Below are 26745 nucleotides of genomic sequence, written 5' to 3'. Positions count from 1 at the left end.
CCGCAACCCACTGAAAATGTTCCCACCAGTTGAGAAACACTGCTTTAAAGGACACTTCTCTGATTTAGAAAATTGCTCCAATAAGCAATAACACATCATTTTGAGACAACGTCTTTCTGAAACAGTGCACTGATTGATTTTTTAGTTGAGTTTGTAACAAATCAAGCTTTAGCCACCCACTTTTTGTTTCAAATGGATCACAAAGAGGTGGTTTGATACATGGAGTTCTGTTCAAGCCTTTAAACAGTGTAATAATTCCTGCAGGATCAGCATCAAAGACAATGACAAATTCATTTCGTCATTGTCGATTTCATATCAAGTAAGAGATTGCGATGACATATGATGACGTGCGCAGGAGTTGTAGTGCTGTTCCATTTCTTAGGGGTAAATTTTGAAGTCCTTCCTCTTCACACTCTGTTTCAAGGGCCAAGGGGAAGGGGTACAAAATTAGAATTGGGATTGGGCCTAAAATATTGCAAATAAGCTAACTACGAAGTTAGCTTACAATCAAAAGCCTCAGAATGTGAGCTCATGAATTCAGATTGTATTTTCACTAGTGAGGTAAAATATCAGATTGCTTAATGAAGACGCAGAATTAAAATAAACAAACCACTTTTTCCCATTATCCGTCTCATGAGTGTGTTTGTGTGCATTCCTGTTGGCTTCAGCAACTTGAGCAGAAATCATCAGCAGAGTTTTAATTACTTTGATTAAGCTGCATAATGAATCTTTGTGTGTGCGTCTGTGCTGGGTTGAAAAGTTAATTATCCACACAGAGAGCCGCGAGTGGGGAAAAAAGTCGACATAAAACTCCAGAAAGGTCACAGAAAGGTTGTCTGTTTATGTTTCCGTGTAAGAAGCGAAAGATCATTTGCAAGCAATCAATAATGTTTCCTCAAGTGAACGGTTGAGGAGTGACATTACGCCCTTGACTTTGATTAAACTGATTTGTGTTGAGAATTAAGCTTTCATATGCAACAGCTTAGTGGGGATTTGAAATGCCAAACTGACTACACACTGTGAACAGAGTTTCAGGATTTTCAGGATTACTTCATGATACTTCATGATCTTTGGCGGCAAAGACAACAGTGATACAGATATATACATTTGAATTTTCAATGTAAATGCTATAGGGTGGCTCAGTGGGTTAGCACTGTCACCTCACAGCAAGAAGGCCGCTAGTTCGAGTCCCAGCTGGGACAGTTGGCATTTCTGTGTGGAGTTTGCATGTTCTCTCCTTGTTGGCGTGGGTTTCCTACGGGTGCTCCACTTTCCTCCACAGTCCAAACACATGCGCTTTAGGTGAATTGGGTAAGCTAAACTGGCAAACTAATAGGGTATGAGTGTGTGACAACCCAGGCTCATTCTAAAAAACATACTTTTTTATACACTTCTGGAGAATGCCAAATACGTCCCAGGAGCTAGGTTTTTTTGCAGTTTTTGTTTTCACGAATACACCAGAGGCCGCTGTGTATGCTTTTTTTTAGATCTCAGATTTCTCTCGCGAGAACTATTCGCGCCTGCTGTTCTCTCGTAAACCCATCAAAGGCCACTGTCGACTGACTGTTTGACCGACTGTTTTGACTGACTGACTGACCCAGGGGCCCCTGCAGGATTTTGTTCGAAGGTACGCATAAATCCAAGACCGCCCCGCCTCATTCGCCAATCATGTCAAGAAACACTGATGCTTGCTGTCAAAGGCTACGTTATTTAAGGGCATTCGTTTTGACAATATTTCGCTGAAATCTAAAGAAAAGCACATCATCACCAAGGAAAAATCAGACACTCACGGCGTAATTTTTTAAATTATGACATATTAAAAAAAATTGCAAATATTTGACAAAAGATTGTAATACAATAAAATTAGTAAAGCATGAATTAAATCCTTACTTTCCACTGACCGAAAATCATCCACCTGCACAGTTGAGTAGTGGAGGGGCCCAAACAAAAATATAATTCATATAATTTTCTTGGAAAAAATATCTTTTTAAAACTAATTTTGTCTTTTTGTTTAAATGTTTTTCCTGGTCAGTTATATCTAGATAAAATAGAAGGAATAAGATTTGAGGTGAAGTGCTTCAAAACAGGCGAGGCAGTGGCGCAGTAGGTAGTGCTGTCGCCTCACAGCAAGAAGGTCGCTGGGTTGCTGGTTTGAACCTCGGCTCAGTTGGAGTTTCTGTGTGGAGTTTGCATGTTCTCCCTGCCTTCGCGTGGGTTTTCTCCGAGTGCTCCGGTTTTCCACACAGTCCAAACACATGTGGTACAGGTTAATTGGGTAGGCTAAATTGTCTGTAGTGTATGAATGTGTGTGTGGATGTTTCCCAGAGATGGGTTGCATCTGCGTAAAAACTTGCTGGATAAGTTGGCGGTTCATTCCGCTGTGGTGACCCCTGATTAATAAAGGGACTAAGCCGACAAGAAAATGAATGAATGAATGTTTCAAAACAAATCTGCTGTTTTATCAATGCCGAATCATGAACTGAATTGTCAAATAAAATAATCTAGCCTAAATAAAATTAAAGTGAAATATTCAGTTTCAGAGAAGCCAATATTAAACAGTTTTACATGTTGAGCTGGTCAATTGCAATTTAATTCATTTAATCAAATAATTTGAAAGAGCAGAACAGGCATTTTCAAATTTCCATATAGCATATATTCGCAACAGCACTGAACATGTTCCCACATTAACTCGGTGGAACAAACTCAGTTGAAGGGTGAAACAACTCAGAAACTGGTTGATGAGAATGGAGATGTCTGCTTATTTCTTCTTATTTCTTCATTCTTTGTCGCCTCACAGCAAGAAGGTCGCTGGTTCGAACCTCGGCTCAGTTGGCGTTTCTGTGTGGAGTTTACATGTTCTCCCTGCATTCGCGTGGGTTTCCTCCGGGTGCTCCGGTTTCCCCCACAGTCCAAAGACATGCGGTACAGGTGAATTGGGTAAGCTAAATTGTCCGTAGTGTATGAGTTTGGGTGTGAATGTGAATGTGGATGTTTCCCAGAGATGGGTTGCGGCTGGAAGGGCATCCGCTGCGTAAAAACTTGCTGGATAAGTTGGTGGTTCATTCCGCTGTGGCGACCCCAGATTAATAAAGGGACTAAGCCGACAAGAAAATGAATGAATGAATGAAACACCTTGAATGATAGCGGTTCCATGCGAGAAGGCAGCAGCAGCAAGATCTGATCTGTCCGATAAAAGAGACAGTTTCCCCGGCTCAGGTGCTGATGATGGTCATGTGATCCCATGTGGGGGATCAGTATTTGTCCCATTAGTTTTAGACCTTTTGGCAAATGTCTCGAATAAGTTTATCTGTTTTAAAGAGCGTTTACTCATTTTTAACCTTGTTTTAAACAATCACTATCTGAATGGTAATTTTTAGGTGTGGAAAAACCGCCAGCAAAACAGAAGCCATTTAATTTCTTTACCGGTGGCGGTGACACAATGCTCAATTGGTACTAATGGGCCCGAAATGTGCCAGTGTGACAGGAGTGGCATCTGATGTGGTCTTCTGCTGCTGTAGCCCATCTGCCTCAAGGTTGGAAGTGTTGAGTGTTCAGAGATGCTCTTCTGCATGTCTCGGTTGTAGCGAGTGCTTATTTGAGTTACTGTTGCCTTTCTATCAGCTGGAACCAGTCTGGCCATTCTCCTCTGACCTCTGGCATCAACAAGGCATTTGCACCCAAAGAACTGCCGCTCACTGGATATTTCCTGGATTTTCAGGCCATTCTCTGTTAACCCTAGAGATGGTTGTGCATGAAAACCCCAGTAGATCAGCAGTTTCTGAAATAATCAGACCAGCCCGTCTGGCACCAACAACCATGCCACGTTTAAAGTCACTTAAATCCCCTTTCTTTCTCCTTCTAATGCTCAGTTTGATCTGCAGTAGATCATCTTGACCATGCCGACATGCCTAAATGCATCGAGTTGCTTCCATGTGATTGGCTGAAGAGAAATTTGCGTTAACAAGCAGTTGGACAGGTGTACCTAATAAAGTGGCCGGTGGGTGTATATTGCATCACCAACAATGACTGAGGTCGTGTCCATGTGTTGTGTGATAAGTCAAGATGTTGATTATTGTGACAGGCCTACATTGATGTTCATTACAACATGACGAAATAATCCAGATAAAAGACAATCGACCAAAAATAGAAGCCTGAGAATATTTTTAAAGCGAAACATGCTACTATATTAGATTATCTTCATCCAGCCGTCTATTTCTGTTAGCTTTTTATGAGATTTCCTCTCAAATAAGCCTGCGTTTACATCCTTTTCTTTCATTATATTGTCGATAAGGATAAAACCAGAGGGCAAAGAAAGACATTACGCATTACAGCGGACATCTTCAGGACAAAATAGTTTAAAGCCACGAAGCACACATGGTAAATTGTTCCCACTAGTTCTAGAAGAAAGAAAAAAACCTTGTGGAGATGAAAAACTCCCTGCTGCTTTATTCCCCATTTGCATGCGTTTTATTACTGAGGGATATTTGCAGGAACGGGAGTGAAGTCCTCTAGTCTTATCTACATTTTGTCCTCTTTTTATTCGCTTCGCTCTTTTTCTTCATTCTCTTTTTTTCCTCTCGAACTCCCTCATGACTGAGTCTGAACAGCCCTTATCACCACAACTTAATGAGCTCCAATGCATTACTGCCATCACACACACACACACACACACACACACACACACACACACACACACACACACATACACACACACACACACATATGCTATAGGTACAGACAGACCGACTTCTCACCTCTCTCACCCAAACCAAACACACACACACAGACATACATACATAACAGACACACACTCATGCGCACACACAGACTCACACACACACAAACAGAGGTATACACACACATTAAAGGTACAGGCACACATGCACACACATATACAGACAAACTGGCACACACATATACACACTGTGGGCACAGACATCAACACACACACATACACCACAGGCACGGGCACACACAGACACACACACTCATACCCAGGCACACACACAGGCAAAGGTATACATACACACACACAGAAAAGCACACACACAAAAACAGGCACACACAGACAGACACACTCATAGAAACACACACACAGACCCACTCACACACACAAAAACAGGCACAGACAGACACACAGATAGAAACACACACATACACACAAGCATACACACACACTCACATGCACTGGCACGCACCTATACATATACGCACTCACACAGGCGCGCACACGCACACACACACACACACACACACACAGAGACACAAACACACACTCATACACACAAAAACATGAACACACAGACAGACACACAGATAAAAACACACACACAAGCATACACACACACACTCACATGCACTGGCACGCAGGTATACATATACGCACTCACACAGGCACACACACACACACACACACACACACACACACACAGAGACACAAAAACACACTCATACTAACACAAAAACATGCACACACAGACAGACACACAGATAAAAACACACACACAAGCATACACACACACTCACATGCACTGGCATGCAGATATACATATACACACTCACACAGGCACACACACAGGCACACACACACACACACACACTACAGGCAGCAGCACACACACAGACACACAGAGGCAAAGGTATACACACACACATTATAGGCACAGGCAGGCAGGCACATACACACACACACACATTACAGGCAGCAGCACAGGCAAAGGTATACACACACACACTATAGGCATAAACACACACACACACACACACACACACACACACAGTTTCAGGCTGGTGGTGTCTGCTGTCTCAGTTTTCTAGTTTCCTGCAGTCTAATTCTGCATTTATTCTTTTACTACCAGAAACAACTCATTAGTGTTTTACATCAATGTGTGTTTGTGTGTGTGTGTGTGTGTGTGTGTGTGTGAGAGAGAGAGAGAGAGAGAGAGAGAGAAAGAGAGAGAGAGAGACCTAGTTTTAATGACCTTCAGAATAAAAAAGATGGATAAAAAGGGATAAAAAGATGAACTAAGTAACAGGGAGAAAAGGGCAGCGAGAGAGCAGAGGAGTCAGTTATCCGCAGATCTGCCCGTCTTTAATGATGTGCGACTCTTGTCAGATGATTAAAATTGCACACAAACCACCCCGGAAACGTTGATCGCTGCGCTTGAAAGACTTGTGTGCGTTTAAGAGCGATAAAGACACAAATCCACACACATATCAAACTGAACTCAGTGAAGTGACACAGACAGGGTGAAATGTCAGAGAATGTTAATGAAGGGCAGGTGAATGATGCTATTGATTCACCTTCAACTCTCTTTATGTCTACAGTATGCTGTGAACTATCGTGTCTTCACTAGTTTTGCCGGCGAGCCTGCTTTATGACTGAAAAGCGGTTTGTATTAAAAAGACAAGCGTTGAGGAATATTGAACTGAAAATCTGAATATTTTCTGGTTAATTTATTGTAACACTGTAAATATTACATTGCCTAACACAATATTTTCATTACTCACAGTATAACTGTAACTATTTACATTACTCACAGTAACACTGTAAATATTTACACTACTCACAGTAACACTGTAAATATTTACATTACTCACAGTAACACTGTAAATATTTACATTACTCACTGTAACACTGTAAATATTTACACTACTCACAGTAACACTGTAAATATTTACACTACTCACAGTAACACTGTAAATATTTACACTACTCACAGTAACACTGTAAATATTTACATTACTCACTGTAACACTGTAAATATTTACATTACTCGCAGCAACACTGTAAATATTTACACTACTCACAGTAACACTGTAAATATTTACATTACTCACTGTTACACTGTAAATATTTACACAACTCACAGTAACACTGTAAATATTTACACTACTCACAGTAACACTGTAAATATTTACATTACTCACAGTAACACTGTAAATATTTACATTACTCACTGTAACACTGTAAATATTTACACTACTCACAGTAACACTGTAAATATTTACACTACTCACAGTAACACTGTAAATATTTACACTACTCACTGTAACACTCTAAATATTTACATTACTCACAGTAACACTGTAAATATTTACACTACTCACAGTAACACTGTAAATATTTACACTACTCACAGTAACACTGTAAATATTTACATTACTCACAGTAACACTGTAAATATTTACACTACTCACAGTAACACTGTAAATATTTACACTACTCACAGTAACACTGTAAATATTTACATTACTCACAGTAACACTGTAAATATTTACACTACTCACAGTAACACTGTAAATATTTACATTACTCACAGTAACACTGTAAATATTTACATTACTCACTGTAACACTGTAAATATTTACACTACTCACAGTAACACTGTAAATATTTACATTACTCACTGTAAAACTGTAAATATTTACACTACTCACTGTTACACTGTAAATATTTACACTACTCACAGTAACACTGTAAATATTTACATTACTCACTGTAACACTGTAAATATTTACACTACTTACAGTAACACTGTAAATATTTACATTACTCACTGTAACACTGTAAATATTTACATTACTCGCAGCAACACTGTAAATATTTACACTACTCACAGTAACACTGTAAATATTTACATTACTCACTGTAACACTGTAAATATTTACACTACTCACTGTTACACTGTAAATATTTACACTACTCACAGTAACACTGTTAATATTTACACTACTCACAGTAACACTGTAAATATTTACACTACTCACAGTAACACTGTAAATATTTACATTACTCACTGTAACAATGTAAATATTTACACTACTCACTGTAACACTGTAAATATTTACACTACTCACTGTAACACTGTAAATATTTACACTACTCACTGTAACACTGTAAATATTTACATTACTCACTGTAACACTGTAAATATTTACACTACTCACTGTAACACTGTAAATATTTACATTACTCGCAGCAACACTGTAAATATTTACACTACTCACAGTAAAACTGTAAATATTTACATTACACACAGTAACACTGTAAATATTGATATTACATGGCTGTAGCATGTAAACGTTTGCACTACCTCATTGTAACACTGAAAATGCTTACATTAAATTATTCACGTTCCCTTACTGTAATGCTGTAAACATTTACATCCATTTATTGTAACACTATAAACATTTACATCACTGTAACACAGTAAGTGTTTACATAACCTTGCTGTGTCATCCTAATTTTGTACATTACCACTTTTAAATATTTATATTACTTTACTGTGAGTCTGAAAATCTCAAGAATGACATTTATCTCACTGAAACAAGTTTTACAGTGGACTGTTTGTATCCAATCCTAAGCAAACACTATCTGTCCTTACATCTTTCCACACAATTTCTGTAAAAAAAATCTGCATCTATACCAATATATTTTCAGTATGCATGAATTTTAAGTTGTGGTAATAGATTCCCCTAACGTGTAGTGACAAATGAATTGACAAATAAAAAAACAGACTGTCCATTCCATGTGCATTAAATCTGTTTAATTAGCTGTTTATCATTCAGAACAATCTACGACTGTATCACAATCCTTACAGCAGCTAAATAACATTGAGTTTTATATATATTTACCCTTTTATTTGCACAAAATTAAAAACACCAACTATCATGAGTGGATAAACCAAAGTCATGTGAACATTTACCATGAAACAGTTCTATAAAAAGACCAAATCCATTAGCTTTAAACAATTATTATGTTTATCATTCAGCATTTTTTGAGTTATTTTGAATGTGCTCCTTTGCAACACAAGTACTTCAAATATTACGACATTAACTGCTCTATTTACCACCTAAATCGAAATCTAATGCATCCTATGTAAACATACACTTTATTTTAAGACTAAAAACAGTCTGTGTGGAAGTTAGTTCAACGATTGTTTGTTCTCAGATACAAAAGGAGCTACAAATTAGCACTACCTGACGAAACAGTCACAATGTCCTAGGGAGCAGATGTTCTTGCTTTTTTTGTTTTCATTAACCTCCGGAGGCTCGGTTTACAATTGATCCATTTTACGAGGAAACAGAAGATTGGTCTCGTGTTCAGATCTCTACAAAAAACACCAGCTTCTTCAAATATCTCCTAGAAAGGTGTTTGAATCACACATCAAATACAAAGAGATGTAATAAAATCCCTGTGATCTATGGAGACTCTTAAAAAATGCTTTGAAGATTGATTAAAATCTCTCGGGATGTTCATCCAGATTGTCTCCAGGTCGTCGTGGCATCCGGTTTGGCTACTAAAACTAAAAAACAAATCCAGTATAAAATATATCTTATTCTTCTATTGGTGCACATTGCGTGATTGTGTCATATATATATATAGGCTGGATTCATGATGCGAGTCTCCGAAAAGGAATGACTTTAGTTATTATAAGTGGTATTATAAGTGATAAACATGTTGGAGTTACTAGGGCTGCACATACTATGTTAAAAATCCAATTATAATTTTGTTTTTCACAAAAATTTGCAATCTTTTTTAAAGGGTTTGCTTTGTGGATATAGATTATTTGGATCAAAACTTGATTATATATCAATGTGGCAGTAAAATCATACATTTAAATATCCTTTGATTGTTAAATAAATACACTACCTGACAGAAGTCTTGTCGCCTATCCAAGTTTTAGGAACAACAAATAATAACTTGACTTCTAGTTGATCATTTGGTATCAGAAGTGGCTTATATGAAAGGCAAAGGCCTCTAGATTTCACTTATTTTACCACAATAAAATATGATCATGCCTTCATTTTTAATGATTTAATTAGGACAGTAAGCTCTGACTTTGCTTAGACAAAAGTCTTGTAACTTAACAGAAATAATGTCCAGTATAGAATATTAATTTCCAGATGACTTAATAAATAAAGTCATCTGGAATGGCAAAGAAAGCGTTCCTGCAGGACTCCCAGAGTTCATCAAGATTCTTTGGATTCATATTCAATGCCTCCTCCTTCATCTTACCCCAGACATGCTCAATAATGTTTAAGTCTGGTGACTAGGCTGGCCAATTTTGGAGCACCTAGACCTACTATGAACTTTGATGTGGAGGCTGAAGTATGAGGAGCAGCGCTATCCTGCTGAAGAATTTGCCCTCTCCTGAGGTTTGTAATGTAATGGGCAGCACAAATACGTCCCCATATTGAATGTAAACCCAAACTATGATTTTTCCTTCACCAAACTTGACTGATTTCTAAGAGGATCTTTGGTCCATGCGTCATTTTCCAATTAATCAACTAGAAGTCAAGTTATTATTTGTTGCTTTTACAACTGGGATTGATGACAAGACTTTTGTCAGGTAGTGTATAGGTATTTAAGATGCATAATGTAATTCTCTCTGCAAAAGTTAATTTATTTTAAATTGCACTAAGAAGTATTTCATATTTATTATTATGAACGGTGTAGCCCTAGAAGCCAAGTTTCATTTAAGGTTTAGTTCACCCAATATTCTTCACACTATTTATCATGCCATTCCCAGATGACTGATCCATTAAATGAACTTAACGCAGAGTTTTAAAAAAACATGAACATAAATACAATTTTTAACAGTTAAAACTAAAATTCCTAAAACATACACGTTATATTTATATCTTGTCAAATAAAAAAAAATCAAATAAACACTCATCACTCAAAACATTTAACTAAAATTAAAATCAGAAAACATAAAACAATAATTTTAAATAGTAGCAAACTTATAATAATTTAATAATAAATTCTCTGAGAAAGACAAAAAGCACCTTAAAAGTGCCCTAGAAGTCTTTAAAGCCACATAATGATCAACTTTCCTTGACAAACAGTTCAACATTTGAGCTGAAAATGCAAAAAGAAATATGTCTTTGAGTTTGAGAAAAGTTTTCTGAAAACAATTAATTTTATCCTTAATTTTTCTTTTACTTATTTACCATTAAAGGTATCCTTAGAGAGCAAGAACCTTAGACGACTAACATGGACTGTTTACGTGTGAATACAGCGCTACAGTTGCTCCAGGATAAAAAAAAAAGTTTTATAGATTTTATTAATATAATCCAAAATAATATTAATGTCAATGACAAATATATCGAATACCTATAGTATGAATATTGTATTTGGTCATTGACTTAGCAGTGCAAACAATGCTTTTCTTACTTAATAAAATGAAGTGAGTTTTTCCCTAAAACAAGCTGAATAATTTGCCAATGGACTAAGTGAATTAAACTTATTTCAGACTGAAAACAAGATTATTTTACTCATCCCATTGGCAGAATTAGCATGAAAAACCCAGTTAAATTTGACTTCAAGAGTTCACACTTAGCTGATGATTTATTATAAGCTTGTTTGGCATGCTGTCCTGGGAGAGATCCCCTGAGCTCAAGAGATCCTCGAGCCCAGGGCTCCCTCCTGTTCACAGAGCGAGAGGGGAGATTGAGCTCAGGTGGATCTCAACAACTCCCCGGCTGAAGGGACTAAGGTGAACTACTTTGAGAAATAAGAGAGCTAAAGTGCCTGCTTTGCTTAGTCTGTTACGTGTGATGCAAATCTTTGGAGGGTGGGAGGAAACTGGAGAACCCGGAGGAAACACATGCGGACACGAACATATAAACTCCGCACAGAAACACCCACCAGCCTGGCGAGGACCAGGGCCGGCAGTGTTCTTGCTGTGAGCCTAACAGTGCTAAGCACTGAGCCGCCGTGCCGCCCGATCTATGACAAAGGAGGAGAATGGGGCGGAAGGGGGGGGTTTCTTCCGGACGAAGAGAAATGTGGACCGAAGACTGTGGTTATTTATAGTAACTTAGAAATCATATGATTGGAAGATTATGATTAGCTAATGCGAGACCGGCTGTGGTAAATCATAAGCATGTGATCCTCTCGAAATTAGTTTATAAATAAACTTTATTTTTTATTTAAAATATATATATGCTTCTTGATTTATGGAAGTTTTGATTTTTAGATTAAAATGAAGACAAAAACTTTAAGTAAGAAAAGCAGTGTGTGGCTTTAGACGACTCTGAATATGGTGCTTTATGTCATTTCAGGATCCTGACAGCCACATTACGGAGCATTGTACAGTATTCCTGTATCCATTTCCACATAAGAAAGAAAGTCATACAGCTTTGGAATGACATGAGGTAAATGCTCTTCCTTTCACATTTCAGAGTGAACTATTCCTTCAAAATGAAAACGATGTAATTGAATACACGTTTACCGGTGAATCTATCAGTGTCTAGAGCTAGCGTGACCTACCGAAGGTGTTACTGTGATCCTGTCAATCTTCTTATACTATAAAGTTTCAAAGTCTACTTCTTAACAGTCTACATTTACGCCGCTTCTTCATTAAAACATCCACAACGTTGTCCTTCTCATGCACACATTTTCCAGCAGTACTTCTGAAATGATATTGCTACCTTTGTTGCTGTCGTCCCGAGAAATGTCGTACACTTTAAGACCCGGATTTGACTTCATACGCAGATCTCAATAGGAGTGGTCATCATCACTTTGCTCTTGTCTTGGCGGTTTGGCGACGGGCTTTTGGAGGATTCCTCTCTAGAAGAGTGCAGTTCGGATAGGATGCTACGTTTCAGGGGGGTGGGGCGTAGACAGGAAGTGCCTGACGGAGGAGAGGGGTCTGCGTGTCTGTGGGCGGAGCAATGAGTGGCTCCTCCCCTAGACGTTCTACAGGACGCTCGTCGGCGGTGATGATTGAGCAGGTCGTATTTCAGAAAGTAGAAAACCTCTTTAACGCCGCACCTACGCTCTGGCTCCAGCGCCAACAGTCGACCAAACATGCGTAACGCATCGTCAGAAAAGCGCCGCCACTGGGAGGGAACAGAACCCGGTGGAAACGCCCCCCGCTGCCATCGTTGAAACTCTGCAAAAAACGCATCATTCGGCAACGCTGCCTCCCACGGAAAGTTCCCGGTCAGCATGCAGAAAAGCAGAACCCCAAAAGCCCACACGTCCTGCGTGGTGGCCACGATGATCCCCTCTGAGACTGAGGCCTGGCACACTTCGGCGGCCGTATACGGGATTGTGCCGCTGATCCGCTTGATTCGGCTGCCCGACCGCCGTGTCATGCCTAAATCCGCTAATTTCACGCGCCGACACTCGCGGTCGAAAAGCAGAACGTTTTCTGGCTTCACATCACGATGGACGAGACTCTTGCTGTGCATGAAGTCCAGAGCCAAACCCAGCTGCTGCACACAGCGCTTCACCATCTCCTCCGGCAGACCGGCCTAAAAACAGAGACACAGATAAAAGAGAGGATGATCAGCATATATTAAAAACACACCCACAATTCATTCATTCATTCATTTTATTTAGGCTTAGATTTATCAGAGGTTGCCACAGTGGAATGAACCACCAACTATTCCAGCCTTTGTTTTACACAGCTGATGCCCTTCCAGCCTCTCGGTTTTGGCTTCATACAAGATCTCAATAGGAGTGGTCATCATCAGCCTTTCCAGCCACAACCCAGAACTGAGAAACACCCATACACCCATTCTCACACACACTCATACACTATGGCCAATTTTGTTCATTCAGTTCACCTTTCAAGAGTTCACACTTAGCTGATGATTGATTATAAAGCTTGTTTGGCATGCTGTCCCGGGTGAGAGCCCCGAGCTCATAAGTTCCCTCTCATTTGCAAGGCGAGAGGGGAGTTTAAGCTCAGGTAGATCTCGAGAACTCCCCTGCTGTAGTAGCTAATGAACAGACAGTGATTGCTCTTAAGAGATAACTACTTACTAGGAGCATGTCGATGGTGCTGATTTGATTAGTCAATTAACTTAAGTTGCATATTTTTGGACAATGGGAGGAAACCGGGGAACCTGGGGGAAACCCACGTGTGCACGGGGAGAACATGTAAACTTCACACAGAAACGTCGATGGGCTTGGTAAGGACTAGAACCAGTGATGTTCTTGCTGTGAGGCAACAGTGCTAACCACTGAGCCACCGTGCCACTCATCTAGGAAAGAAGGAGGAGTAGGGGTGGATTCTTCAAAACGAAGATGGCTGTCATGTGGAACTTGGGGTATTTATAGTGGCTTAGGAATCATCTGATTGGTGAATCATAAATTGAATAATGCAGAACCGGCTGCAAGCAATCATAAGCACGTAATCCTCTCGACATTAGTTTATAAATAAACTTCACATAGTGCATATGTTCAGACTGTGAGGGAAACCGGAGCACCAGAAGGAAACCCACACCAACACGGGAAGAATATGCAAACTCCACATAGCCAACCTGATTTCATCAAGTAGGACATGATCCAGGATTAACATCTATGTTGATCCCGGAGCCACATTTCAATCAGCCAATAATTTTAGGGATACTTTTACTGTTTATGTTAAGTTTAGGCTTATGGTCAGGTTTTGCACTTCTACATGATTGTCATCTAACTATTATTCCTCTCTGGTTTGGGAATAATTTACAGTCATGGTTGGGTTTAAGGGTAGGGAATAGGTATGGATTATATTTTCCAATAAAAATGATGTTTCAGGATCAACATAGATGTTAATCCAGAATTGCAACTCCATGTTTAAAAAATACTAACTGCTTTTATTCTAGCAGAAATAAAACAAATAAGACTTTCTACAGAAGAAAAAATATTATCAGACATACTGTAAAAATTTCATTGCCCTGTTTAACATAATTTAGGAAATATTTAACAAAGAAGAAAAAATTCAAAGGGAGCTATTAATTCTGACTTCAACTGAATATATGGATAAAACTAATACGAGACTTAGGGCCTACTCACACTATGCTATCCGTACCGTGCCCATGCCCGTTTCACGGATCGTTTGAGAAGTGTGAGTGCGCTGAATCAGGCTCAGGAACGGTTCACTTGGCCGGCCCTGACCCGGTTGGAAGAGGTGTGCCTGAGCACGGTTCACTTGGGCCAAAGCCCCAAACTGAAAGCGAGACGTGACTTTTAAGGGACTGTATCATATAGATTTATTAATCATTCTTACTGTTCAGTGAAGGCAAACTGCCTTAGTTTATTAAATACGCAAACCCCTCACTGCATGAAAGCTGCGCACCTTCAGCAAAGCTCCTGATTCCTGCAGCATGAGGGCTTTATGATTTTTTATGAGAGTCAAAAGTGGCGGATCTGTTCGGCGAAATATCTGACTGCGTGTCACCGCATCTGTAAGGACTAAAGCAATATAACTAGAGAAATCTTCACTGTGCTGAGCGAAAGCGCTTAGTGAACAGCGCAGCATTGATGACGTAAGCACGCCCAGGCCAGATTGTAAGTGTGAGTGCGGGCCGTCGGGGGAGACGGGTAGGGGGTCAAGCGTGCTTTGGCCCGGTCCGAGGCAACTGTACATAGTGTGAGTACGCCCTTAATTCACCAGTAGGTGGCAGCAAGTGCCTGTCTTAATGAATGAATGTTTTGTAACACTTGTAACTATTATTCCCCTCTGGTTTGGGAATAATTTGCAGTTATGGTAAGGTTTAGAGGTAGGGAATAGGTATGAAATACATTTTCCAACAAAAATGATGTTTCAGGATCAACATAGATGTTAATTCAGGATTGCATCGTACTTGGCAAAATCATGACGTGCAACTCCACACAGAAACCACTGAGTCACCGTGTCACCTTTTTTATTTTATCATTCATTCATTCATTCATTTTCTTTTTGGCTTAGTCCCTTTATTAATCAGGGGTCGCCACAGCGGAATGAACCGCCAACTAATACAGCATATGTTCTATGCAGTGAATGCCCTTCCAACCGCACCCATCACCAGACAACACCCATACACACTAATTCAAACTCATAAGCTGCGTCCCAAATTGCACACTATATACTATGCACTCATGCACTATGTACTTATGCACTTACACACTCACCAGTATAGTATACATATGTGAAATCGTCCCAAATGGCACACTAATGTTTTTTTTACTATGCGGAAATTCAAACCGTTTCCCTGATGACGTTTGACGGTTGCCAAATCAGTGAAATAAACGACCGAATCATCAAATAATACCTGCCGTGAGTGTAACCGCATTCACCATCGGGAGGTGCTATAATCACTCTCATAGGAGAATTTTGCTTTCACCATCCAAAATAAATAAAGTTACCCAACATATGCGCCCGATAGCTCCGCCCCTTCCGCTTTGTGAGCAAACCTACAGTCATTGAGTGCGTGAAGTGTCCATCATTACACACTTCATTTTACCGGCTGATTGAGTGCATCATCCGGGTAATTAAAGTGCACTTATTATTTTTAGAGTTTTCTGTGTGAACGCACTACTTACACTATTTATACTACAAAATGGCGTAGAATAGTGCATAAGTATGCGATTTGGGACGCAACTATACACTACGGCCAATTTTAGCCAACCCAGTTCACCTGTACCTCATTTCTTTGGACTTGTGGGGGAAACCGGAGCACCTGGATAAAACCCACGCGAACATGGGGAGAACATGCAAACTCCACACAGAAATGCCAACTGACCCAGCCGAGGCTCGAACCAGCGACCTACTTGCTGTGAGGCGATTGTGCAACCGTGACACCCTATATTATCATGATAATAATACCTGAGGTGGGATGATGTCGAACAGGTCTCCGGCAGGCGCATACTCTTGGCCGAACACATAGCTGTCCTCCGTCTCAAACAGAACATTCAGGACTTTGATGATAAATGGGCTGCAGCCGAGTGCTGCGTTCAGACTGTATTCCCGCAGAAAACTACGCAGCTTTGTCTTGTTCTTGCTCACGTACTTCAGAGCCAATTTAGTACCTGCAAAAATATGGAATAAATAAATATATGAAATAAATATGGTGCCTAAAAACAGTACCGTATTTGAATTAGGGATGTGCAATTTTGACTATATATATATATATATATATATATATATATATATATATATATATATATAACAAATACGACACTAAATCTACCAGTAGGTGGCAGCAAGTCCCTGTGTTAATGTATCAATGTATTAAATGTATTGTAACACTAATAACAACATACAATAAGGTTTGATAACTGTTAGTTATTATTTTTACTAACATGAACTTAGAATTAACAACACCTGAAGTGCTTATTAATTATAGTTTAACATTTAATACACTGAAAAAAATAATTCAAAGATGACTCCTTGGATTATTATTATTTTTTTACATTAAGTGGTTGTAAACAATTTATTTGGGCTGAATTTAAACAAACAAATTAAGTTGAACATTATTAAATCTAACTTGTTTGTTTAAATTCAGCCCAAATAAATAGTTTGCAACAATTCTGCAGACATTTTTCTTTCAGTGTAAAGCACGATTAAAATCAATCATATTCACTACAGTCAACAGCGTATTGTCTTGTTTCCACTAGAAAGAAGTAAATAGGGAATGGCACAGCCTCATTTTCATACTGACTCACCCTGTGTCCGGTGCACTACCAAGTCGACTTTGCCGTAGGTGCCTTTCCCCAGAGGACTAATCAACTCAAACTGCTGCTCTACCTCGGAGGCGGAGAGAGACGTGATTGACAGAGCCTGCATGTCCTCGACCGGAGCTCCGCCCATCCCGACACCCCGTCCCGCTGGAGGAACACCAACCTGGGCACTGACAAACACACACAAACACTTTATCCCAAATGCACATATCAACACAAGCGTGCAGCATTTAATGTTCATGATTTATTCCTGTCATATAATAAGCACCACTGCCCTTTTGTCACCTGTAACTTTAAATGCTCGAGCTCTTCAAAATCACGATGCAATTCTGATTGGCTGCCAATGATTATATCATTCATGTGCTGGAGAAATTCTTCATGAACATGATTGAGGCATTATTGTTCCTCTGAACCATTAATCACTCTGCTATTCTTTTATTTTCAGAGAGATATTTAGGACTGTATTGTTACTGCTGTATTTCGTGTCCTTGTTGTGAGCAGGTCTGTTCTCCATCAGATCTCCCTGATGGTCTTCTCTGTCTTCTGCTATCTTTCTCATTTTACTGGAATATTCTTGGAAGTCATTAACTCTATGTAGATGTATGTTTAACGACGTTAAATTACAGAAATATAACATAAAATAACGGTGTTAAATTACAAAAATATGCTATAAAATAACGGCATTAAATTACAGAAATTTACCGTAAAATAACGGCCGTAAATTGCAGAAAAAATGACTGTTAAATTACAAAAAATATACCATAAAATAACGACGTTAAATTACAAAAATATACTATAAAATAATGGCGTTAAATTACAGAAAAAATTACTGTTAAATTACAAAAATATACCATAAAATAATGGTGTTAAATTACAGAACTTTACCGTAAAATAACGGCCGTAAATTACAGAAAAAATGACTGTTAAATTACAAAAATATACCATAAAATAACGGTGTTAAATTACAGATATATACCATAAAAATAACGGCCGTTAAATTACAAAAATATACCATAAAAATAACGGTGTTAAATTACAGATATATACCATAAAATAATGTCGTTAAATTACAGAAATTTAACGTAAAATAACGGCCGTTAAATTACAGAATAAATTACTGTTAAATTACAAAAATATACCATAAAATAATGGCGTTAAATTACAGAAATTTAACGTAAAATAACGGCCGTAAATTACAGAAAAAATGACTGTTAAATTACAAAAATATACCATAAAATAACGGTGTTAAATTACAGATATATACCATAAAATAATGGTGTTAAATTACAGAAATTTAACGTAAAATAACAGCCGTTAAATTACAGAAAAAATGACTGTTAAATTACAAAAATATACCATAAAATAACAGCGTTAAATTACAGAAATATACCGTAAAATAACGGCCGTTAAATTACAAAAATATACCATAAAAATAACGGTGTTAAATTACAGATATATACCATAAAATAATGGCGTTAAATTACAGAAATTTAACGTAAAATAACGGCCGTTAAATTACAGAATAAATTACTGTTAAAATACAAAAATATACCATAAAATAATGGCGTTAAATTACAGAAATTTAACGTAAAATAACGGCCGTTAAATTACAGAAAAAATGACTGTTAAATTACAAAAATATACCATAAAATAATGGCGTTAAATTACAAAAATATACTGTAAAATAACGACCGTTAAATTACAAAGAAAAACAATCGTTAAGTTACAAAAACATACCATAAAATAACGGCGTTAAATTACAGTAATAGACCATAAAATAACGACTGTTAAATTACAGAAATATACCGTAAAATAACAGCCAGTAAATGACAAAAATATACCATTAAATAACGACTGTGAAATTACAAAAATATCCTGAAAAATAACAGCGTTAAATCCAGATATATACCGTAAAATAACGGCCATTAATTTACAGAAAATAAGGCCTGTTAAATTACAAAAATATACCATAAAATAACAGCCTTAAAATACAGAAATATACCATAAAATAACTGTGTTAAATTACAGAAATATACCATAAAGTAACTGCGTTAAATTACAGAAATATACCATAAAGTAACTGCGTTAAATTACAGAAATATACCATAAAGTAACTGCGTTAAATTACAGAAATATAACATAAAATAACAGCCTTAAAATACAGAAATATACCATAAAATTACTGTGTTAAATTACAGAAATATACCATAAAATAACTGCGTTAAATTACAGAAATATGCCATAAAGTACCGGTAACTGCGTTAAATTACAGAAATATACCATAAAGTAACTGCGTTAAATTACAGAAATATACCATAAAATAACTGCGTTAAATTACAGAAATATGCCATAAAGTACCGGTAACTGCGTTAAATTACAGAAATATACCATAAAGTAACTGCGTTAAATTACAGAAATATACCATAAAGTAACTGCGTTAAATTACAGAAATATACCATAAAGTAACTGCGTTAAATTACAGAAATATACCATAAAGTAACTGCGTTAAATTACAGAAATATACCATAAAGTAACTGCGTTAAATTACAGAAATATACCATAAAGTAACTGCGTTATATTACAGAAATATACCATAAAGTAACTGCGTTAAATTACAGAAATATACCATAAAGTAACTGCGTTATATTACAGAAATATACCATAAAGTAACTGCGTTAAAATACAGAAATATACTGTCAAATAACAGATGTTAAATTACAGAAATGCCCTAAAATTTAAATGTCTGTAATTTAATATCCGTTATTTTATGGTATATTTCTGTAATTTAACGGCCGTTAATTTACGTTTTTTTCCGGCACCCCAGCTGCCTGAAATAAACCGTAAAACTACAGATTTTTTTTACAGTGAAGGACATTTTTTAATTATATTCAAGTTCACCATTCCAATTCTTTGCAAAATATAGCATTTTAACCAACAGTAGAGCTACACATAGGCCAAATATTATTATTGTTATGTACCATATGCTTGAGAATTTACAAAATTAAAAACCTCCTCATATTAACCTTTATTTTAGATCTACAAAATCGTGATCTAGATTTTAAGCAAAAAAAAAAAATTGTGATTCTCATTTTAGCCAGAAATGTGCAGCCTTATTTCAGATGATTCATAATTAGGAAAATATTTGGCCAAGATGCAACAGCTTGAATATCTGGAATCTCTCTCTTTCTCCAGCGCTCATCGTGTCCTCTTTTCTTCCCTTTTGTCAGCATTCTGTTTTCCTCGTCATGTACCTGACTCGACGAAGCAGTCAAATCTTTGTAAATTTTTGAAGAGCGCTGAGGTCTGCTGCAGCTCAGGGGAATAAAGCGCTGACCCAGAATCAGTAGTGACGTCCTCATCATCATCATGAGTGCTGACAGCAGCCTGCGCTCGGCCGACAGCCACTACAACAACAACAGCAGCAGCAGTAGCAAATGAAGGAGAACACGACCTTAAAACGACCTCTCCGAACCCCTGCTGTCCTGACCGACACTCAAATGAGGTATGGATTGAGGAACGCTCTCCTTTCGGTCTGCATTCACTCTCTGAGCTGCATTAAATCACCTGCCGTTTCTCTCCGCTGCTTCCTTCTCAAGCGGTGAATTGGGCTGAGGGGAATCTGAGGGCATGCATTTTCTTCCTTTTTAATTCTGTGAGCCTCTACACACTGGATGGTGGATTTGGAATGACAGGAAAAGCCATTTTTGTAATTGCGATGGAAATTCACATTTGCCCAACACTGCTTAATGACAATTAAATCCATTTTGAATACTAAATTTAGGAAAATGCTATATGTTTTCCCAAGAATATTTATATATTTGAAAAAATTTCCCAAGTGATGTTTAAAGATTTTTTCAACACACATCTAAATATAATAAATGTTTTAATGTAATAAAATTTTTATAATCATTTTATTAATATTAAATAAATAAATTAATTAATTAATTAAAAAAAAAATATATATATATATATATATATATATATATATATATATTTTTTTTTTTATTGATTAATTTATTTATTTATCCATATTGTATATTTATCTATTTATTTATATTTATTATATATATATATATATATATATATACACACACACACACACACACACACACACACACACACACACACACACACACACACATACAGTTGAAGTCAGAATCATTAAAGATATTAGCCCCCTGTTTATTTTTTTCCCCAATTTCTGTTTAGTGGAGAGCAGATTTCTTCAACACATTTCCAATCATAATAGTTGTAATAAATCATCTCTAATAACTGTTTTATTTTATCTTTGCCTTGATGACAGTAAATAATATTTGACTAGATATTTTTCAAGACATTTAAAGGCTTAACTTGTCATGATCACCAGCGATCGTAACTTCATAGATCGCTGGATCTCACACACAAGAACTGATGGACTACAAATCTGCCATTCATGGACTACATTTTCATACATGCACTCCGCACACACACACATGCTTCCTTATTCTGACTGATTACACTCGCACCACCGGAGGATTGTCAAAGACTGATTACACACACTACTTAAGCAGCACACACACATGGCCGAGTCTTGTTTACGTAAAGTGACATTACAAGTCGTTTTCCTGGTCTTGTTTTTCCCGTGTTTTGACCTTAGCCTAGTTTGTCTTTTTGTCTGCCGCCTGCCTTCCGACCTCTTCCCTGTTATTCCGACCACGATTCTGGGTTGTTTTTATACCTCTGTTTGCACCCGTATTGACAATTGCTTGCCTGATATCCTGAATAAACCTGCATGAGGATCTGAACTCATTTGTCTCTGTCACTCCCTGTGTTACATAACAAGGTTAATTAGGTTAACTAGGCAGGTTAGGGTAATTAGGCAAGTTATTGTATAACGATGGTTTGTTCTGTAGACTATTGAAAAAATATAAAGCTTAAAGTGACTAATAACTTTCCCTTAAAATGGTTTTTAAAAAATTAACAACTGCTTTTATTCTAGCCGAAATAAAACAAATAAGACTTTCTCCAGAAGACAAAATATTATCAGACATACTGTGAAAATTTCCTTGCTCTGTTAAACATAATTTGGGAAATATTCAAAAAAGGAAAAAATTCAAAGGGGGGCTAATATTTCTGATATACATACATACACTTGAAGGCAAAATTATTATCCCTCCTATGTACATATGAAAAATGAAATAAATTAATTTATAAATAACTATATAGAAATTAAAAAAGGGTAGGTTTGGAAAAACAGTACAAAAGACAATATAAATAAAAAATATTTATGAATACATTTTTAAAATGAAAAAATTATTAAATAAAACAGTAAATTAATTTATAAAAAGATAAATAAATAAGTTTTTAAATATACATTTTTTTAATTCAATTATAATTTTCTAGTAGAATATCATGAATTAAGTGAAGTAATCGAAAATCGATGCCTAAATTATGAAATTGAGTGTTAATTACATAAATAAATGGACTCATATACTATATCATATCCTATATTATTATCATATTTATAATCATAATTTTATTTAAATAATGTCATTTAGCTCCATTTTTAAAACTGATTTAACGTTTTACTGAATATGTCTATATATACAGTTGAAGTCAGAATTATTAGCCCCCTTTTGATTTTTTTTCTCTTTTTTAAATATTTCCCAATAATGTTTAACAGAGCAAGGAAATTTTCACAGTATGCCTGATAATTTTTTTTTTCTTCTGGCGAAAGTCTTATTTGTTCTATTTCGACTAAACAAGCATTTTTTTTAAAACCCATTTTAAGGTCAAAATTATAAGCCCCTTTAAGCTTAATTTCTTTTCGATAGTCTAAAGAAAAAAAACATCGTTATACCCTAACTTGCTTAATTACCCTAACCTGCTTAGTTAACCTAATTAACCAAGTTAAGCCTTTAAATGTCACTTTAAGCTGTATAGAAGTGTCTTGAAAAATATCAAGTCAAATATTATTTACTGTCATCATGGCAAGGATCAAATACATCAGGTATTAGAAATTAGTTATTAAAACTATTATGCTTAAAAATGTGTTGAAAAATCTCTCCGTTAAACAGAAAATGGGGGTAAAAATAAACAGGGGGGTCTAATAATTCAGACTTCAATTGTATATAAATATTGAATATTATATATTATTTACACTCAAGTAAATGTGTTAATAATAATAGTATATAAATGTTATATTAAAGATACACTGTAAATTATATAAATGTATATTTTTACATGCAGTTACAAACTAAATGTATCAATTCAAATCCTCTGGTTCATTTAAAATAGTCAACAATATGAAATGTTATTATTATTATTATTATAACTTATATTTTACCAGGAAAGACACATTGAGATTAAAAATCTCTTCTACAAGAGCGCCCTGGCCAAGATTAGGCAGTACACAAGTCACACGAGTCCAACAGACAACAAACAAAAAACAATTTACAGTTAACATGAATCACACTGACAAACTATTCAAAACATCTACAAACCTGTTTAAACTTCTAAATCTTTTATAGTCTTTTTAAAAGCATGTATTGAAATCAATTCAAATGTAAATGTAACACACTCTTGAGTTCATATCTGAACAGCCCAGCGCCAGCAACATCAAGGTCATTGGTTTGATCCTGAGGGACTGAGCCATAAAAATCTCCCGTCAGATGAATTCATGCAAAATGCCATAATTTCTCCACACAGTCTGACTGAGTGTAAAACAGAGCGAGTACGAAAACAGGACATTTTGTACAATGTCTTTTGAATTCTCAAGAAACACCACAAAGAAAACATCAAGTAACAATTTCAATTAAATGGAAAATACTGCAGGAAGCTTTGTGAAAATACACTTTATAGTGTAAATTCAGAGTCCCTTAACTGTAATTATAATAATAAAAATCTAACCTCATTTTACATGAATGTCAAAAGAAGGCATTTGACCTATGGTTTCTCTCAGGTCACATTCATTTCACAAACTTTGCTAATATTTAAGAAAATACCTACTTATATTTACATTTAAACACTGGCATATAAACAATAAAGACTTCTATGTTAAGCTGCTTTGACACAATCTACATGGTAAAAGTGCTATAGAAATAAAGACGAATTGAATTGAATTGAATAAATGCAGCTAAAAGGGCATCCTCTGCATAAAACATATGCTGGATAAGTTAGCGGTTCATTCCTCTGTGGCGACCCCGGATTAATAAAGAGACTGAGCCGAAAAGAAAATGAGTGAATGTTTTTATTATTTTTATATTCTATTTTTCTTCCTTTTTATTATTTAATTTTAGTTTATTTTTACATTTATATTTTAAACCACATTATTTCACTTTCATTTATTGTATTATTTATTTTTTTTAAAGATATTTATTCCACTCGTGCTCATATTTCATAGTATTTTTTGTTTATTAAATTTGATTAAATGTATTTAATTTCTTTCACATTTATTTATTTATTTATTTATTGCTTTTTAATTTAGTGTCTTAAAATGAATTATCATTTACTTATTTTTTATTAAATGGAATACAATATACTTAAATGTTTGCTAATTATTACATTTATTACATTACATAGTATAATATTTTGTATTCGACTCAAAACTTTTGCTGCTTGTTTAAACTGCTTATTTAAATAAGTTAAATCAACAATTTTTAAGTTTTTTTTGGGACAACTTAATTGTTTTATGTTCAATCTATTTATATTTGTAAAAACAATTAAATTCGTTTATTTGATTTGTGTTAAGGGCTGCTGTGGAAAACATATGCTGGAATAATTGGCAGTTCATTCTGCTGTGGCAAACCCTGATTAATAAAGGAACTAAATAACAAACTGAATGAATGATTGAATGAATGAATGAATGAATGAATGAATGAATGAATGAATGAATATTATTCATTCAGTCATTTTCTTTTCGGCTTAGTCCCTTTATCAATCTGGGGACACCACAGTGGAATGAACCGCCAACCTACCCAGCATACGTTTTTTTACACAGCATGTCCTTCCACCCACAACCTATTCCTGGGAAACATCCATACACACTCATTCACACCCATACAATACGGACAATTTAGCCTACCCAAATCACCTTTGGACTGAGGGGGAAACCGAAGCACCCGGAAGAAACCCACGCCAACGCGGAGAGAACATGCAAACTCCATACAGAAAGTTAACTGACCCAGTCGAGGCTGCAGCGACCTTCTTGCTGTGAAACGAACATGCTACCCACTGCGCCATGGCTACCCACTGCGCCACCGCGTCGCCAAATTGAAATTGAAAAATAATTTATTTATAATTAAGAATTTTCCATTAAAATCATATATATTAATACTATTATTTTAAGCAAAAACTAAATCATACCAATAAAATGTATTATAGTTTAGTAATTATTAAAATCATAATAATAAAATAATAATAAAAAACTATTATACAACTATATTGCTATTGAAAATTAGCATTATTTTTAAAAACTATTATTTCATAAATAATAATAATCTATTCCATGCCAAAAGTAGCTCCAAAGTACCTTTATTATTGTCATATTTTTAATCATTTAGTCACCAATGTATATTATATTATATTATATTATATTATATTATATTATATTATATTATATTATATTATATTATATTATATCATATTATAATATATTATACTATATTAATTTCATATTAACAGTTAATTGTAACCAAATTTCTTTGCCTTTTATCCTGAATGCATTCTCTTTTATTTGCAGGATATTTAATTAAACAGCTGTTTTACTCTCAAATTAATCTGTAACCAGTTTTTCCCCTCTTTATTTATTTTTCCACCTCATCTTTTCCTGTCGGCTACAACAAACATCAACAATCCTGCCTAAAACAATAAAAAAGCATCACCAACTTCACCAGAAAAGAACGCACACACAATGTACCTCCAGCAGAGACAAACAAACCCTCAATTACAGCAAGTGCCCTTTCCTTCACAGCAGGTCCTTCAAGATGCCTTCAAACAAAAGAAATGGATCCACACAGTTTTTTGTTTTTCTTCCCCCCAGTCCTGAACTCACCTGCCGGCGCCCTGCTGTCTCTCGCCCTCATGTTCCTGCATCCAAACGCCACGTCCGATCCGACAGCACTGCCTAGAGATTCATTGCAGAGAGAAGTGTGAATGGGTGCGGATCATGTGCACGTCGCTTTACATCCTGAGCCGTGTGGAGCTGGTGTGGAGAAGCGCAGTCCTGCTCGCTGTTTTCTTTGTGAGGGAAACAGCATGAGGAGAGCGGAGCATCACTCGTGTGCTGTGAGTATGGCAAGCCCATTATACATTTAGTCTGCCAG

The 26745-nt window shown here is 36.3% G+C and overlaps 2 protein-coding genes and 1 long non-coding RNA gene across 8 annotated transcripts in view; 1 reads left to right on the top strand and 2 right to left on the bottom strand.

Moving 5' to 3' along the window:
- LOC147831141 (uncharacterized) overlaps positions 1-18042 on the top strand; it is a 35397-nt gene extending 17355 nt beyond the window's left edge. For 3 of the 6 annotated variants that reach the window (XR_015525343.1, XR_015525344.1, XR_015525348.1), the window contains 2 exons: positions 12073-12165; positions 17467-18042. Coding sequence is in view for 1 of the 6 variants with exons in the window: in XM_087310189.1 (XP_087166315.1) it covers positions 12073-12080 (8 nt within the window). In the remaining 5 variants the exon portion in view is untranslated. Of the gene's footprint in view, positions 1-12072; positions 12166-17380 lie in introns of those variants that run through there. The other 3 variants (XR_015525342.1, XR_015525345.1, XM_087310189.1) reach the window with 2 other exon arrangements.
- On the bottom strand, positions 8528-26665 carry sbk1 (SH3 domain binding kinase 1). Its single transcript, NM_001446855.1, has 4 exons — positions 26475-26665; positions 17429-17613; positions 16590-16792; positions 8528-13269 (listed from the first exon to the last, which is right to left on the bottom strand). Exons 1-4 carry the CDS (start codon positions 26513-26515, stop codon positions 12496-12498), a joined length of 1203 nt encoding a protein of 400 aa, NP_001433784.1. The 5' UTR covers positions 26516-26665; the 3' UTR covers positions 8528-12495.
- LOC141380761 (uncharacterized) lies at positions 18051-20507 on the bottom strand. The gene is made up of 3 exons (XR_015525419.1): positions 19412-20507; positions 18641-18973; positions 18051-18272 (listed from the first exon to the last, which is right to left on the bottom strand). It is a non-coding gene; the product is annotated as an uncharacterized LOC141380761 (long non-coding RNA).
- Positions 26666-26745: the final 80 nt, after the last annotated feature.

Source organism: Danio rerio, chromosome 24, assembly GCF_052040795.2.
Source record: "Danio rerio strain M-AB ecotype USA chromosome 24, GRCz13ab, whole genome shotgun sequence".
Lineage (NCBI taxonomy): Eukaryota > Metazoa > Chordata > Actinopteri > Cypriniformes > Danionidae > Danio > Danio rerio.
The sequence above is the reverse complement of the archived record's forward strand: the minus strand, read 5'-3'. Positions and strand labels throughout refer to the sequence as shown.

Excerpts from the sequence above, each read along its gene's own strand:
- sbk1 (NM_001446855.1), bottom strand. The coding sequence starts at position 26,515 with ATGCAGGAACATGAGGGCGAGAGACAGCAGGGCGCCGGCAG. Across the intron at positions 16,793-17,428 it reads GGTAGTGCACCGGACACAGG|GTACTAAATTGGCTCTGAAG; the intron begins GTGAGTCAGTAT and ends ATATTTTTGCAG. Across the intron at positions 13,270-16,589 it reads TCGACATCATCCCACCTCAG|GCCGGTCTGCCGGAGGAGAT; the intron begins GTATTATTATCA and ends CTCTGTTTTTAG.